Here is a 17,342-nt window from a genome sequence, read left to right on the forward strand (position 1 = left end):
GTACCTCGGTGGTTTATACCCTTAACAGAAGCTGAGGGTTCCGGAAGGGTCATTGGTTTTTATTACTGTCTTAAATGAAAGCTTGTTTTTAAAATTTGACAAGGGCCTCTGAGAGCTTTCTTTATCGATACCATGTGTGGGGTGCGTTTTTTACCCCAGCTCAGAACATTGCCAGGGCTTTGTTCTCCTGGCAGTGGTGGAACGAGGTCACCCAGGGAACTATCTGGTTCAGGCAGAGCTTTGACAGGCTGGCGGCTGCTCTCCTCTGAGGGGAGCCCAGAGGGTTCTGAGAACTCAGGCCTTGCGTGTCCTTGAGTCAGAAGAGGAGGTTCGGGTGCTCCTGTGCAGTTCCAAGCCCTTTCTGCCAGCTCCCACCTAATGCCTATTTGTCGTGTGTGTTAGACTGGGGTGCGTATTGTTGAGTCTGACATGAGGGCAGCTTCACTGACCATGTGGAGGGTCAGTGATAGAGCAGGGCTGAACAGATCCTAATGTGGGCTCTGACCCTGACATTTTTAGGCAAGTGGATTCCCACCTGTATCAAGTGGAGATGACAGGACTTGCTGTGTAGCTTGAGGAATTAAGAGAGAGAGGGCCAGACTTGTTAAAGCAAATGTAGCAGAAGTACTGACTTGTGAAGCAAATCAGCTATTTCATGTTATAAACAGTTATTTACTGTTTTGAATTGACGTTATTTTGTGCTCTGAGATGGACTCAGGAACAGATTTAGCTGCTTTTTGTACTACAAGGACTGAAAAGTGCAGTAAATATGAAAGCAGATTTATCTCAGTAATTCACATTTTTTACTTTCTTTTTTTTGTTGTTTTTGCTAGATTTGTCTTCAGCGAAGCGGAAGTTTGCAGATTCCTTAAATGAATTTAAATTTCAGTGCATAGGAGACGCAGAAACAGATGATGAAATGTGTATAGGTAAGTCACAACCACATGTAAGAATGTAAAAAGTGCACTGTTCACGACACTTTCATCGTCCTCACTGGGTCTTTCCCCTGGAACAGAGAGTATGTAAGTGTTATAAATTAAGAAGTCAATATTAAGAGCAGAGCCAGCAGAGTGAAGTGAGTATCAGGGGCCCTCGGGCTCTCCTGGGCTTTTCCTCGGAGTCCTGGGATTGCCTCTCTGCCTCTGGCCTGTAGGAGGGCATGGGAAGGTTTGTGGTGGGGCTCCTGTCTCCACCCTCCACTAGCATGCTGCTTCTGGCTGGCTTCATGACATTCTTCCCCTAATTCCAAATGTGGTACCTTAGGATTAGAGCAAAAGCAGAACATGGGGAGATGGGAGAAGAGCTAGGTCAGAGGTCCTAATGCAGACATGTTTTCTTGGACACTCATTTTTAAAAACCGAATTACCGTATAAATTGAATTCGTGTCAAGTTCCAGTTTTTCAGCTTCTTTAAAAATTGGGGAGCCTGTGAAGCCGACCTTTCATTCTGCCCTGGCAGCAGTTGGCTGGGGCTGTGTAGCTGTCCTTGCCTTTGGATGTGGAGAGAAGCTGGGTGTCTGCATCATTCACTGCCCCCCCGACCCGCCCCCCCCCACCCCAACACCTACCCCTTGCATTTTCCTTAGCAAATAGACTGAGAGCGGAGGTTCCCATTTATTCCCTCACTGCACTGTGCCTCTCTTCACCATCTCCTGTCCATCTTCTGTGGGCACCACTGAGCACAGAGGATTTGCAATGTCAAGACACCTGTCTTTGCCAGATCCTAGTCTCTACACCTTATTCTTCCATTGGGTGTATTGGTTGAATCCATTAAGTGAGCAGGAGTTGAGCGAGTTACATTGAATTAAGTCACCAAATGCTTATGGAGTCCCTGTTGGCTTACAGAGCATCAGAATCTGGGGATGAGCAGAGGGAATTGGGAGATAGCTGCGAGCAGTGAAAACATATCATTGTTGTAATGCCTGAATATATGAATGCTTTTCCCAACAATACATGAATGTCTCCAGTATCCTTAGGGCTATTGTGTGCAATGCTTGTTGCGTTTGGAATAATTTCAGTGAAAGAGACTGTCTACGTCTGACTGCTACGCTGCCAACTGTGTTGCAATAATAAGGGGCTTGAGGATTCAGAGAGGAGGAACCCAAGGCAGAGAGGTGGCTTCCAATGCCAGCGGCGTTGTTTGTTTAACTCTGGTGCAAAGAAAAGGTTGGGTTCTGACGCAGCCCCACAACAAAGGTTGCAGAGGTTGAATCCTGGGCAGGAAATCCTTGAACTCCTGAGAAGAACTCTACCCCATCAGCCTGGGAGCTGGCTAGCATCCCATCAGTCCTGGGTACTCTCAGGAACAGGCAGGCCTTTTCCTTGAAGGAAACCCTTCCCCAGCTTGAGTTCCCAGTGGATTATCCTGCATTTTGGGGTCATCCTTAATGGTTAGTGATGAAAAGACAAGGGGAGCCTTGGGAAGAGTTGTCTTTAGGCCTCTACACATGCCAAGGGATTTTAGTCCATAACATAATAGCTGTATCTGGAAGGGTTTCCAAGAGCCTTTCACTCTACTTCCACCTCACAACCCCTTTCTCTTTTCCAGCAAGGTCTTTACAGGAGTTTGCCACTGTCCTCAGGAATCTTGAAGATGAACGGATACGAATGGTGAGTATGGCTGGGTTGCCCTTGGTCATGGACAGTGTGATCATTGAGGGAGCACAGGGTTTGTTACCAGAAGAACGGGGTTGAGTCCAGGCTCTGCCACTGGAGTGCTCTAGGCTCATGAGCAAACCTCATCTTCTCATCCTTGCTGGGTTTTGAAGCCTTTTGTAAATATTAAAGGTTTACCATGCGTAACTTAGAAACACATAGTTACCCTCCTAAAGATTCACTATAAGGTGTGTGTGTGTATATGTGTGTGTACACACACACACACACACATATATGTATATAAAGTATATGACTTAGGGTGGATCTTTTGAATTACTTAACTTTTAGATGAAATAAATCTTTTGAATTTAACTCAGATCCCTTATTGGCAGGATGAGAATGAAAGTGCCCTGCCCTGCTCTCCTTCTCCTCACCTTACTAAATTCATCCAAGAGCTCTCTTTTGTTAATTATAAGGCACTTAACACAGTGCCTGTCATGTTGGTAGGCACCCAGTCAATGGGTACTTAGTAAATGATAGGAACTATAAGAAGCTTTTCAAAGAGAGGCAGTATGCAAATTCAGGAATCAAACCCTGATCTCCAGGTTTCTAAGAGATATCTTTTGTATGAGGATTTATTCTGATGTCGTTCAGCATTCACAGATGAGGGATTTTTGCATTCACAAGAAGCTCTTTTGGGCCTCCCTCTTATTCCTAAGATATTAGGAATGAAGCTGCATGCTGGATTCGTCCCCAGGTGGGCTTATCTCTAGGCCGCAGTGTCACAGAGGAGAGTCATCCATGAGCATTTATTTCTCTTCCCATACTAACAGTCAGTGGTTTCAGGACTAGGTACTGTCTTAGTCTGCTCAGGTTGCCGTAACAAATTTCCATAGACTGAGTAGCTTAAACAACAAGCATTTATTTTTCACAGTTGTGGAGACTGGTAGTCCAAGATTAAGTTGCTGGCTGATTTGGTTCCTGGCGAGGGCCCTCTTCCTGGCTTGCAGACCGCCGCCTCCTTGCTGTTTCCTCACAGTGCAGAGAAAGGTCGGAGCCGCTCTCCTGCCTCTTCTAACAAGGTCATTAATCCCATAACGAGGAGTCTATCCTCATGACCTAATTATCTCCAAAGGCTCCATCTCTCAAAATCAGTACTACCACATTGTGAGTGTTGGTAAACTGAGGCTTGTTAAATTTTTAAGTTTATTTGAACAAAAATTGGTTCAAATTGGGCAGAACCAACCCATAAATGGTTAGGAGCACCCCATCAACAGGACACAGGGCAGAGACTTTTATATAGCAGATGTGGAAGCAAAGGAAGGAAATTATTTGATTGGCTATAGCTTAAGTGGTTTCCTTATTTGGAAAAGTCTAGTTGTTTGTGATTAGTTTCATTTTCTTAGATTTCAGTTTCTTAACCTTGAGGGACTTAAAGCCTTGGGTTTTAGTTTGCATATGTAGGCTGCTAAGGTATTAGAGCCACCTCAGTCTAATGGCCTCCTTGTTTAATTTAATAGGGGTTAGGGCTTCAGTGTGTTAATTTTGGAGGGGATGCAATTCAGTTCACAAGCTCTACAAAGACATTATGTAGGCATGCATTTTCTATTTTAACTCTCATGATGACTCTGTGAAGTGGAACCTTTATCATCCCCATTGTCCAGATGAAGATACTGAGATTTACATCTGTAAAGTAATATGACCAAAATCACCCAGTTAATAAGTGGCACAGTCTGGATTCAAACCCAAGTGTGAGTGATATCAAAGAAGCAGGTGTTTCTTTAAAACTTCAACCAGAGCAGAAGTCTGTCACTTTCTGCTCTGTGGAGAGAGACACTGTTTGCCTTGATTGCTCCCTGCTGGGTTCTTGAACCAGAGTCAGGAGGGTGGTGGGTGGAAGCACAGCAAAGCTTGTGTGTTTGTGCACGTGCTAGTGCCTCAGAAAGGGAAGTGATTCTTTTGAGTCTGGTTCTTGGCGGAGTTGTTATTTGGGGGTGGGGGGTGTGGCAAGCAAATCCTGATGAATACTCTGCAGATTGCTATGGTCTGGGCTAAGGGAATAATGACTGGATTATACTTTTCAGCTTGCCTCTGCAATTTTCTTATTAATGTCAGTGAGTCGAGTTTCTGCTGTCTGCATACGAGTATCTGGCCGTCGCAAGCCCCTTCCTTAACCTCCTCCCCTTGTGACAACTTTGTGTTCAGTTCAGCTTAGCCTGGTAAAGCTGTACCTTCCTTGGGAAGTCTTCCTGGCCATCCTTTGTATTTTCTGAATGTCCAGTTCCTGCCTCTGATTTGCATGTGGAGTGTCTTGGTAGTCACTGCATCTATTTGAGTCCCATTGGAAGTATGAGTTGTTGAAGGGTGAAGAAGGGGCTACTGTGTTCCCATATTAGCTTAGTGCTTAGAACTGAGTGGAAATTATATAGTCATAGAATCTTAGATCCATATGGACCTTATTCCTTACTGTGTACAGCCCCTTATTTGACAGATAAAAAAGTGAGGTGTCCTGAAGACTGGTAGCATGCAGTAGCAGGCACTGGGACAAGGACTTGGGTATCCTGATTCCCAGGTGGGAAATTAGGGCTTTTGTATATTTAGCATCTAGTGAGGGCTGGATTCTCCCCCATGGAGGCCCATTGGAACAACTTGGGGAGTTTAAAAGATACTGATGCGTGGAATGAGGTACAGAGTTTCTGATTTATTGGTCTGGAGCGTGGCCTGGAGACTGGGAATTTTAAAAATTCCTCAGGTGAGCCTAGCTTTCAGTTAACATTGAGAACCACTGGCTTAGGGGCTCTGAGCACGATTGTGAGTTTGAAACTTATACTTGATTTGTGGAAAAGATGAAATAAGTGAGCCAAATGACAGTATAAATCAAGCAAGTTAAACAGTATTGAAACACTCTAGAGTTAAAATATTATAACAGAAATGCTCTCAAAAGTGAGAAAAAGGCAAACGGCAATGAATTTGGAGACCTGCCACCTTCTCCCCTTCACATTGTGTGGTTAGTTCTTTGCTGTCTCCATCTATGGCTTCTGGCATTTACTCCGTTAGTTTCATTGCAATGGATAGGCATGTGATTTAGAAAAATAATGCTTTGTTGTGATGAGATTCCTGAAATAATTAGTTGAGTGACGAGTGAGCAGTGAATGACTTAAAGGAGAGATTGTAAAATGTCGTGCTGCCTTAGAAAAGACCATAGAATCTTAGAGCTGGAACAATTCACCCCACTTATTTTGCAGATGAGGAAATTAGAGCCCAGAGAGGTTAAATGTTTTGCCCGTGGTCACACAGTTGGCAGCCAACCAAGAACTAGTTCATTCATTTATTTAATTGTTGAAAAGGTTTGAGTGTTCCTTTGTTTCAGCAGTCTTCTGTGAGTGGCATGATGGTGGACAAGTGAGCATTTATAAGACAGTGGCGTGTATGTGCGTATATTGTAATGGTGAAACAGAGAGCTTCAGCTAGTCTACATCTTCTGAAGAAAATGCTTGGGGAGGTGGTGGGAAGTTTCTTTGGATTACTTTGGCAGTAGAGAAAGCCTCCCTAAAGAGGTGATATTTAAGCTGAAAACTGAATTGCAAGAAGTAATGAGTTGTCCGCACAAGAATTTGGAAACAGAACGTCTAAAAGAACAACCAAATGCAGAGTTTAGGAAGTGGGGAAGGTTTGGTCCATTTGAGGTGCAATCAGGTGACAAGGCTTCCCTGATAGCTCAGTTGGTAAACAATCTGCCTGTAATGCAGGAGACCCCAGTTCTGTTCCTGGGTTGGGAAGATCCACTGGAGAAGGGATCGTCTACGCACGCCAGTATTCTTGGGCTTCCCTTGTGGCTCAGCTGGTAAAGAATCTGCAATGTGAGACACCTGGTTTCAGTCCCTGGGTTGGGACGATCTCCTGGAGAAGGGAAAGGCTACCCACTCCAGTATTCTGGCCTGGAGAACTCCATGGACTGTACAGTCCACAGAGTCGCAAAGAGTCGGATATGACTGAGCGACTTTCACTTTCAGGTGACTCTGTGGTTGGAGGGCGGGACCTGAGGGGGTGAGCACAGGGAGATTAAGTTGAAAGGCAGCCAGGAGGCCCGAGTGTCTTGATCCCAGTCCAGAACTGGTAGGGAGGGCTACATAGAATCAGTCTTGGATGGTTTTTATGTCACCAAAGGTGGGTTTTTTTTTTTTTTTTGGAGGGAGGGTTAACTTAGATTTAGGGTTGAATATATCTACTTAAATATAACTTGGCTGAATGAGCATTTGCAAGAAGATGTCAGCTGAAGCTTGAAATTTAGACCCTACTCTGTCACCAGTTCCGCTCTGCCTTCAGTGTGGTTGCTTACGTTTTTAAAGGTTCTCATTTTTATTTTTAAAGAATCTGTCTTACTCATGCATAGGAAGAATACCGTATTTTGAACCGATGACTAAATTTTGATTTGGCGTGCTGTTGGTTCAAGTGTTATAAAGAGGTGACACAGGCACCGTGCTAACTCAGATTTTATACCGAGGTGTGGGGGAGTTTTTTGTGCCGGAACTGCCCTGCTTCTTTACTGATCCTGCTTCTATGTCCCCCCTCCCCCACACCTCTGCTTTTCCTCTCCAGATTGAGAACGCCAGTGAAGTGCTCATCACTCCCTTGGAGAAGTTTCGAAAGGAGCAGATTGGGGCTGCCAAGGTGAGAATTTTGCAGGCCTTCTTGGATTTCGGGACAGGAGGGCTGGAAAATACAACACCTAGTGTCTGAAATAAGACTGAAAGGTCAACCCCAGATCAGTCGTTGCGGTGTTCTGGTATCTAATTGTGTTGTGCTAGTTCATAAATCATCCAGAGGTGGAAGCTGTGCCTCCTTTGCGTGAGTAGTTAACCTGTGTGTTTGGACACCATGGAATTGTATTGCTTGCAGAGGTCAGGACTGAGGCCTAGGACAGGGGTTGCAAATAGGCCCCTGTGGATGTGAGGACCCTCTTATTAGCCCACTTTTGCTGTGCGTGAAATTGAGCCCTTTGTTGTTAGATCTTTACATTTTTTCAAGAGAAACTGAAAAGTCAAAGTTTTATGCGAATCTTCCCAGCTTTAAAAAATTGGTGGCACATAATTAAAAAATATATATTGCATGCTGTGCAAGTCAAAAAGTGGGACTGCTTCAACCCAGAGGTCAGCATTTGTTACCCCTGACCTGGAAAGACTGTCGCTGAAACTTGGCGGATTCTAACCTGTTACTCATTTTTTTAAAGGTGGATTCTCCCGGGTTTCCCGCCCTGTGATAAATCACTAGACAGCCCCAGCCAGGTTGACCTTCAGTAGAGTGTTAGAGCCCACCTATGGGCAAGATGTTTTCATTGGAATCAATGAAAGCAAAAGAATTTTCAAGGTTTTCTTCCAGTTTGTTTTTTTTTTTAAATGAACTGAGCCTTTTGCCTTGCAGCCCCTTGCGCCACCTGCAGGGGATCTTGGGCAATGTCACCCTCTTGTTGAGACTGGATTTTACTCAGTTGTGAAATGGCCTTGAGAGGTGCCTGCTTGTAGGTAGGAAAAACAGAACCGAAGTGTAACTAGGGGTGGTCTCTCCCACCCCCAACTAAATGCCTCTGCTTTCTGAAAATGAATATGATTAGGGCGTGAAAGAGACATTCTTGTCAGTCACCGTTATTCAGAGGGATGGATGACCCTAGTTTGAAGGAGGGACCACGGCCAAGATTTTTCTTCCAGTTTTCCAGCACTTCTCATCCAATTTTACAGTTTTCATTTATGAAGAAATTGGAGCTCATTGGTATTGTATCATCATATGTTAAGGAATGTGTAATTTAAAGGAAGTCTTATTCTGCTAAGATTTTGTCCAGGCCTTTGAACAGGCCCAGGGACAGATGGGAAAATGCCCAGTGCCCCTCCCTGAGTTCTCACTGGTGCAGATCCCACGAGCACCTTCTCTTTTGTGGCCTTGGGGCCTGTGCCTCCCAGTCCTGCCAATATGGAAGCGGCTCTGGAGGGTCCTAAAGAGCTTTGAGGCAGAGGCAGAGCAGACCCATGTATTGAGTCATCTTTCCAGTAGTCACTTCAACTCCCAAGCACAGACGCCTCTCACTCGGGCCTCTTCCCTCGGCTCAGCTTTGGGGATTACCATGGTTACCATGGAGGAGGAGGGGAAGTCTGAGCACACTCCTTTTGGGCTGATGTCAGTGATGGTCATGACAGGAGCAGGTACTTTTCAGAGAGCTATAGATGGTGAGAAACACAAGAATTAAAAAATTTATAGCAAAGAGCCACTCACCAAAACATGTTTCTCCTCACACACATTCTTCTCTCTCATTCTTGTCAAAGAACAAGGTGATGACACTGGGGATGATTTCCCATACCTCCCCCTTTGTTTTTTCTTTTTTTTTTTTCAATATACCTGTTCCTCATCCCCACCTCCACACTGTACCTGTATATCACAGAATTATGTACATTTGCAAGAACACAAAGAAACAACAATCCCTCTACTAGGCCACTGAGGGAGCAAATTCAGGAATACCTCAGAGCCAGCAAGTTCTCTGTAGTGGCCAAGTGGAAGTTTCCAAACTCTGCCCGTGTGATGCTAAAATTACCCATCCTCCTCCCTACTCTGGTGCCAGTTCAGTTGCTATAACAACCTGTTGCTACTTGAAGAAGCAGAAGTTAGAGTGCTAGGGGTGGTGGCAGGGAGTGAAGGCTATGAATGAGGAGCAATCTTGTGCTGATATGGCTGCTTTGGGGTAGGGAAGATCCTATGGGCTTGGCTTAGCCCTGGCCTTACTTTTAGATACCTGAGTTTGGGGGAGATGATTTTTCTTACAGCCAAAGCTGTGTTCTCTAGTGAAGCTACAATAGATGTAAGAGAGGGGGCTTCAGAGTGGGGCTGCTTGAGTCCAAATCCCATTTGTGCTGTTCACATATAAACATGGGGTGGTTACTGACCTTCTTTTTCCTAAACTGAGAAATGGGGATCATGATAGTGCTCACCTTACAGAGTTATTATGAGGAAGAAATCAGTGAACCCCTATGAAGTGCTCAGAATGCTGTCATAAGGTCATTTGGTATTAGCTGTTCTGTTGCATATACACAGTTCATTCATAAGATACAATGAAAGCCTGCTGCATGCCTGGCACTGTGTTCCACATTCCTGTTTGGTGGAGAATGAATGCAGATGTAGTTGCCTTGCCTGTGGCATGCAGGGAGAAAGGCCCGGTACAGAATGGTGTAAATAAGCATATGATCTCGCACATTGTGGTGGGTGCTGTGAAGGGTTTCCTTCCTGGGATGTGGGATGTGGAAAGCGAGTGGTGTTTTGATAGAAGGAGGTAGGTTTAGGTGCCGGACCTCATCATCACTGCCGCTACCCTGGCTGCCACCACCATCAGCAGCACGGAATTCTATCGAGCAGTTTCCAGGTGCTCTGCCAAGCACTGGACATGGCTTATCTCATTTAGTCCTGACAGTCCTACTATGGGGTGGGTGTTCTTAAGGCTTTTTTTGTTAGTCTCTGAGCTGAAAGGGAAAACTGGAGGCATTATCTGGTCTAGTCATCCTGAATTTATAGATCAGGGAATTGAGTCCTGGAGGGACAGTGGTTTGTAGGGAGTTAGGAATCATTACCAGAACCCTAACTCTGTCTTGGATCCATTTTGCCAACTACTGTGTACCCTCTGGAAGTCAGTGAATATCGCCTTGGTACCTGAGTGGCTGAGTCTTACTACCTTCCTGTCTAAAGAACATTATCTCAATCTAAGTGGAGTTATGCCCCCAGAGATCTTGTTGCTGTTTTCTCAGGACAGGAACTGCTTCCTGTTCCCTTAAGCTCTGGCTGTCCTCTTGAGCATGGAATGTGGAGGCTCAAGTTGCCAGAAAGTCACAGAATGTCAATGACTCATGTTCCCAGGCCTCTTCTCACCTCTGGTCAGCTGGACTGTGCTGGCACAGGGTTCCCTTTTGGGGGTTGCTGACAAGGCTGGTGAAAGGGTGGTGTGAGTATTAAGTAGAGTTGGAACCGCAGCTCCAAGTCACTAGATTTCTGTGAAGGAAAAGCATTGAGTCAAGTGTCTTGCCTGTACCTTTCCTTGTTTGAAGGATTAATGTGTCCTCTGGCTTTGTCTCCACTTGCTTCTACATGTTTTTTCATGTATGTAAGACTTTCAAACAAAATTCAGATTTGTAGAAATGGATACATGCCAGCTCAAATGGGTAAATGATGATTCTGCCCATTTTGTGAGGCTTAGAGTCTTGGTGTTGACCAGATAAATGGTGTTCTGATGCCACGGGTGCTTGTCAGCGCTTCAGGTGATGGTTTCTTGGTGTCTCCGTCACGCTTAGGCTCTGGGTGTTCTGCCATCTGCATTTGTCAGTCCCCTCCTGCTCACTAGGAGCAGATCTTTGATCACACTTCCCCTCCCCAGGGAGGCCTCCCCAGAACACTGTCTGCAAGAATCTCTGGGACTGCACCCTGTTTCCTCACGGACCTGCGGCAGTCTGAAATAATGCTGTTTGTTTCCTGGTTAACTGTGTTTCTCCTTCTGCTTGAACACCCCCACCATGAGGGTGGGGCTGTTTCTGCCTTATATTTCCAGTGCCTGAAGGATCCTTACACAGAGTGTTTGGACATTACATCATCATTAAATGAAGAGGGGTTTCAGCTTCCTTATCTGGCCACAGATTTTTTTCTCCTCTTTTCAGCCTTGGAGTTGCAGAAAAGTATCTCCTGTGGAATCCCCAAAAGTCAAAAGCAGGAGTGATGCACCCAGTTAGTGCATTTGATCCTGTTTATCAGGCCATGGTGGAGCTTCCTCCAGCCCCCTGGCCAGCCATCCCCACTGAAATGTGGAGGGAAGAGAAACCACCTATGACAGTAAGTCCAGGTGTGGGCTTAGAAGCAGCTTGTTTTGGGCTCAGACTCCAGCTCTGTCACTCTCTGGAACTTTTTACAGAAGTTAACCTCCTGTATCTAAGTTTTCTTATCTGTAAAATAGGGAATAGAAACTCAGTGACTTTGGGAGAGCAGGGATTATTACTTGTAATACAATGTTTACATATATATTTTTTATTTTGAAAGCAACCATATAGGATAATAGACATCTCCCTAATGGAGGAAAACATGACTCATTATCCCATTTCCTATCTCAAGTATTTTCACTGAAGTATCTTCCCACCTAATGTTTGTGTGCAGGTAGACACATTCTTTGTAGGATGCAACAAGTTTGTATCATGCTGTCACTACTTTTCATTACATTGTGAGCATCCCTCCATATGACTAGCTAGCCTTCTAAGTTATGTTTATTGAGTGCCTCATATTTTAATTATCCCAAATTCTATTCTTAGGCAGCAATGTTACTGTTGCTTTTTTTTGTTATTATAAATGCTGCTGCAGTGAACACATCTGGAAAGATAACATCTTCTTTGTTTTGAATTATTCCTTACCTTGAAGATCCCTATGTGTTATTATTGCATCAAGGATGTTTAGGTCTCCAAATTAAACAGTGCTTTTTGAACATGGTTAACGCTTGATCTACCATTAGTTCAGACTTGTCCCCTTTAAGGTGTATGTAGACCTTCCTGTTCAGGGATTAGCTTTACAGATAACTTTTCTTCTTCCTTTGGCTTTGAACATCCTTGTGAGTTATAAACTAGAGATTTCTATCTTACAACTGAAGCTTTTAGAAGGCGGAGTCCTGACTCTGCCACTGTGAAATACTGGCATTGCCTCGTTTGTGGTATTGTAGTGGCTCCTCTATGGTAGACCCCCAAAACGGTCAGTATATTGATGTGTGGTTGTTTGGTTTCATGGGCATTATTGGAAGAGTAGGATCTGGGTGGTCTGCCACATTTCTGGGTCTAAGGGAATGATGAACCCGTGAAGATGAACAGAAGGAGTCTGACCCGGGTTGCTTTCATTCCTGGAACATCTTATTTTTCTTTTTTCTTTCTCTTTTCCTCTTTTTTTTTTTTGCCAGGAGGCCAAAAAGAAGTATGACAAGGAGACAGAGAAGTATTGTGGCATCTTAGAAAAACACTTGAATTTGTCTTCCAAGAAGAAAGAGTCTCAGCTTCAGGAGGTAAGAGACTTTACTAGTGTCCTGAATAAAGTGTTTTAATGTTTCCATGGTACTATGGATATGTGCTGGTTACTCTTTGCGGGAACATCCTAGGGTTGCAAGGGACCTCAGAAGCCAGGAGCTTCCTTCTGATGCCTCCTTCCATGCTTGCTGCCCACATGGCCTTTGTCCCTTCTCAAGCTGCAGTTCACACTGTGTGCTGTCCATCCTGCCCATGGCAAGGAACATGCAGCTGGTCAAGATCACCCTAATCACTAGACTGTGCTTCCTCCTTTCAAACTGAGATCTGTTTTCCTGTTTCTCTCACCCTTGACTTTGATTCTGTATGCCCTTACCTTGCCTTTTGACTTTCTCCTTACATCACTGATTTGTAATGTTAGTATCTGAAACCCTTTCTTTGGTCATCCTTCCTTAATGTGAAATGGAAAAAAAAAAAAAAAAATCCAACCACTACTTGACATTAGTCTTTTTTTTTTTTTTTTAAGCAGTATTTTATTGTCTCTCATATATTTTGTGCAGAGGTTACCTTGTTTCAGAAAAGTAAATTCTTTGATCTGCCCCTGTTTGTTTGTTTTTGCATAATGGCAGCCCACTCCAGTACTCTTGCCTGGGAAATCCCATGGATGGAGGAGCCTCGTAGGCTACAGTCCATGGGGTCGCTAAGAGTTGGACACGACTGAACAACTTCACTTTCACTTTTCACTTTCATGCATTGGAGAAGGAAATGGCAACCCACTCTAGTGTTCTTGCCTGGAGAATCCCAGGGACAGAGGAGCCTAGTGGGCTGCCGTCTATGGGGTCACACAGAGTCGGACACGACTGACGTGACTTAGCAGCAGCAGCAACTTGGAAAGAAAAGTCGGTGTTGTGACCTTGGAGCTGTGACCATTTTTATTTAGTTCATGGAGATTTGCGTGGTGAGGGGGTATATGTTTTGGAGAGACAGGGCAGTTTGCTAGTGTAACTCCGTGCTTGGCTACATGAATATCCTCTTACTTAACTCTTAAAAATTTTCTTGAACTGTCTCAGGTGTGTGCTAAAAGAGATTCCCGCCTCCCGTGGCTCCTGAGCTAGCCTGCATTCTTCAGTTTCCTTTCTTTTAGAGCAAATTCCGTTCCAGTACTTCTGTTCACATGAGGGTGATGGGGTCAAAGGCTGAAAGATCAGGATTAGTCAGGAGATGGTAGAGGCCACTCCCCTCCCTACTGGGATTTGTTTCATATCCCAGTTAGGAAGTAGTGTGCTCAGAACTCTTTGCTTTGAAGTGAGTGAGTGAATGAGTGAGTAAATAGTTGTTCTAGCACCTTCTGGTATTGGGAGATGCACATGTATGACATTCCCAGAGTGAGACTGCTTCTCCTCCCATCTGTTCTCGCCATGCTTGGATCCTGATGAGTTGGTCTGGGACAAGCCCCACATTTTCTTTTAGGGCCATGCCAATAGCATCTCCTCCTGAGATAGCTGAAGCTCCGACACTTCAGCCACCTGATGGCAAAGAACTAACTCATTGGAAAAGACCCTGATGCTGGGAAAGATTGAAGGCAGGAGGAGAAGGGGATGACAGAGGAGGAGATGGTTGGATGGCATTACTGACTCGATGGACATGAGTTTGAGTAAGCTCCGGGAGTTGTTGAGGTAAAGGGAAGCCTAGTGTGCTGCAGTCCATGGGTCGCAAAGAGTTGGACATGACTGAGTGACTGAACTGAACTGAGATAGCAGTATGGGGACCAGAACACTGGACTGACAGAGATACCTTCTTTTCAAGCTTGCTCTACCACATGGTTGACTGTGTGACCTGGGAAAGTACCTGGTCTCTCTGAGCTCTAGTTCCTTTGTAAAATACTCATAAATCACCTGTCCTGCTTACTTCATATATGAGATAGTAAATCACAGCTGCTACACAAATGTAAAGTATTATCCCCATAACTGGCCTGTTCCTCCCCCTCCCCTGTTACATTAGAGGGCATTCTTCCTGGTGCCTTATGTTTTGGCTGCTGTGATGGAATGCCATAGACTGGGTGGCTTATAAACAAGATAAATTTGTTTCTCTCAGTTCTGGATATTGGGAAGTCCAGGATCCGGGTGGTGGCAGATTTGGTGTCTGGTGAGGCCTGCTTGCTGGTTCATAGATGGCTGTCTTCTGTGTCCTCACAAGGCAAAAAGGGTAGGGTGGGTGAGCCTCCTTGGCAACCTGTATAGAAACTCTGCAAAGGGACTTCCCTGGCGGTCCAGTAGTTAAGACTTCACTTTCCAATGCAGGTGGAGAAGGCAATGGCACCCCACTCCAGTACTTTTGCCTGGAGAATCCCATGGATGGAGGAGCCTGGTGGGCTGCAGTCCATGGGATCGCTAAGAGTCGGACATGACTGAGCGACTTCACTTTCACTTTCACTTTCCAATACAGGAGGTGTGGGTTTGATCCCTGGTTGGGGAGCTAAGATCCCACATGCCTCCTGGCCTAAAAAACAAAAAATAGAACAGAAGCAACATTGTAGCAATTTAATGAAGACCTTAGAAAAAGGATTCTATGCTCAAGACTCTAAGCTCATAATTACTTCCCACAGGCGCCACCCCCGAATGCTATCACACTGGGGATTAGTCACTAACTGTAGTGGTGAGGAGGGCAAGCATTCTATCTGAAGTTCTGACTTTGCCAGTATCTATCTTAGTGGATATTTTTGCATTATGGTTTTTTTTTTGTTGTTGTTACAGTCCTTGTCTTTTACCCATTCACACTTCCTAAGTACTTTGAAGGCAAGGATTGGGCTGTAGGTCTTTGTTGAAAGTCCTGGTCTCTTCTCAAGCACTGCTTTCTATACCTTAGCTGAGTTAAATTGAATAAAAATCTCATAATAATAATGATGATAATATTTTTACTATCAACAGCAACAATAATAGTGGTGAGTGTTTACTGAATACATATTTATGTACCAGCACTTCACATGGAATCTGCTCAACTTCTCACAACCACCCTATGAGGTACAGATGGATTCCCTCTGTCTTACATAGGAGGCAGCTGATGCTCAAAGATGTTAAATAGCCTGCCCATTGCTAGTCAGCAAATATTTGAACCCAGGCTCCTGACTCTGGAGACCTTTCCCTTAACCCAGTAAGCTCTTGTCTCTCAATCTTGGAAGGGAAGGATGTTGCTGGGCTGCCTGCCAGCCATTGTTATTTAATGTGAGTGTCAAGCTAATGGAAGCGGGGAGCAGGAGGGACCTTGGTGATCCTCTGGTTAAACCTCTTAGAATTCCATTTGCAGGAACTGAGGTCCTTGCAGAGGTCAAGTGATTTGCTCAACATCTTCCAGCTATTTAGTGATGATTTTCCTCCCATTTATTAAAAAATCAACTTTAAAAATCTTATTAATCTTGCTACACATATAATGAAATCTATTTCCTTTGATGATCCAGAATTGTTCCTTGCTTGTAGGCCTGACGTGAATACTTGTAAATTCTAGCCCATCCCCTGTCTCTGGTGGCAGAAATAACAGGGTAGTGATGTGAAGCGATGCTGCCATCTAGTGGATGACTTTAAAATGTCAGTGTCTTCAGGGGCTCAGAAGCTGGCTTCTAAGATAGAAATCTTGCCACCCCCAGTCTCCAGGTGCGGGGAAGAGACCCAGAGAGGACAAGTGGCTGTAGCAGGTCCCACCGGCTAGAAAATGATGAAACTGCGATTCCCACCCAAGCGGTCACTCTCCTGGAGCTCTCACTGATGCTGGGCTCTACTCTTCTCAGAGGATTTTCCTCCTGGCTCCTCCAGCTTGGCCTAACTTGCAGCTTTTCAGAAGGGCCCTTTTTTCTGCTGTAGTCTCACTTGGCAAGCTCAAGCAGGGAGGATGTATTCAGGTTGTGAGGGAAGTCAGGGGAAGTAGCTGTGTCCCTAGGTGTAAAGCTGTTGGATTTGCACTACGAGAAATCAAGAGCTGCGGGGACTTACAGGCCTTAGCTGACAGGAGCCCAGGCGGAAGTGTGCAGACACTTGCTGGCCACCCTGGAGAGGGGGTTAGTACGGCACTTTTTGAACTCTGTCCTCCAAGTAAAGCTCGGTCAGTGCTCAGACATCAACTCTCCTGCTTGGAGACTTAGGAAACGCCCACAGGCTTAGCCCTAATGTTGATTTGTGCAGCACTTAAACTTAGGGAGCGGGGACCTTCTCTGTATTAATATGGAAGTTGCCCTGGGGGGAAGTCACTAGCAGAAGCCTTGAATGGATCTTTTGGATTGTTTCATAGCACCTCGTCCTTTTCCAGAGTTTGTAATTTTTTTTATAATTTACATGGTTATTTATCTCTTTTCCTCATTAAGCTGTGCACCCCAATGAATGAATGAACAATTTGCCAAGTCCTTAAGATACAAGGTTAGCAATACCATATGTTAGCAATACCTAATGAAGTGAAAGGTCTGTCCCAGGTTTGCCCTGCAGGAATCTTGACAAAGGAACGCTGAAAGAAATACTCCTTTGGGAGCTTTGTCTTTGTAAAGTATGTTGTCGAATGACACCTGACACCTTTATTTCTAAAGAAAAGAGTGTTTTGTTACCTATTAGCAGGATATCCATTTTTGTTTTTAAAAAATCATATTTTTCTTATGTCATTGAAATGTACTTTCAGTGTAATTATCTGTTTGGAAAGAGTGGATTGACTTCCGCCACACTGTTGAAAGTGTAAGAGCTTTGTAGTGGTGGTT

General features: G+C 44.6%; 1 protein-coding gene across 6 annotated transcripts in view; it reads left to right on the forward strand.

The window, feature by feature from the left end:
• Positions 1 to 17,342, forward strand: part of ARHGAP26 (Rho GTPase activating protein 26) — a 473,317-nt gene that overhangs the window by 126,783 nt on the left and 329,192 nt on the right. For all 6 annotated transcript variants that reach the window (XM_024994422.2, XM_024994425.2, NM_001205522.1 and 3 more), the window contains exons 2-5: positions 834 to 929; positions 2,548 to 2,609; positions 7,194 to 7,265; positions 12,550 to 12,651. In XM_024994422.2, the coding sequence (XP_024850190.1) occupies positions 834 to 929; positions 2,548 to 2,609; positions 7,194 to 7,265; positions 12,550 to 12,651 (332 nt within the window). The remainder of the gene's footprint in view (positions 1 to 833; positions 930 to 2,547; positions 2,610 to 7,193; positions 7,266 to 12,549; positions 12,652 to 17,342) is intronic.

This window comes from Bos taurus, chromosome 7 (assembly GCF_002263795.3).
Source record: "Bos taurus isolate L1 Dominette 01449 registration number 42190680 breed Hereford chromosome 7, ARS-UCD2.0, whole genome shotgun sequence".
Classification (NCBI taxonomy): Eukaryota; Metazoa; Chordata; class Mammalia; order Artiodactyla; family Bovidae; genus Bos; species Bos taurus.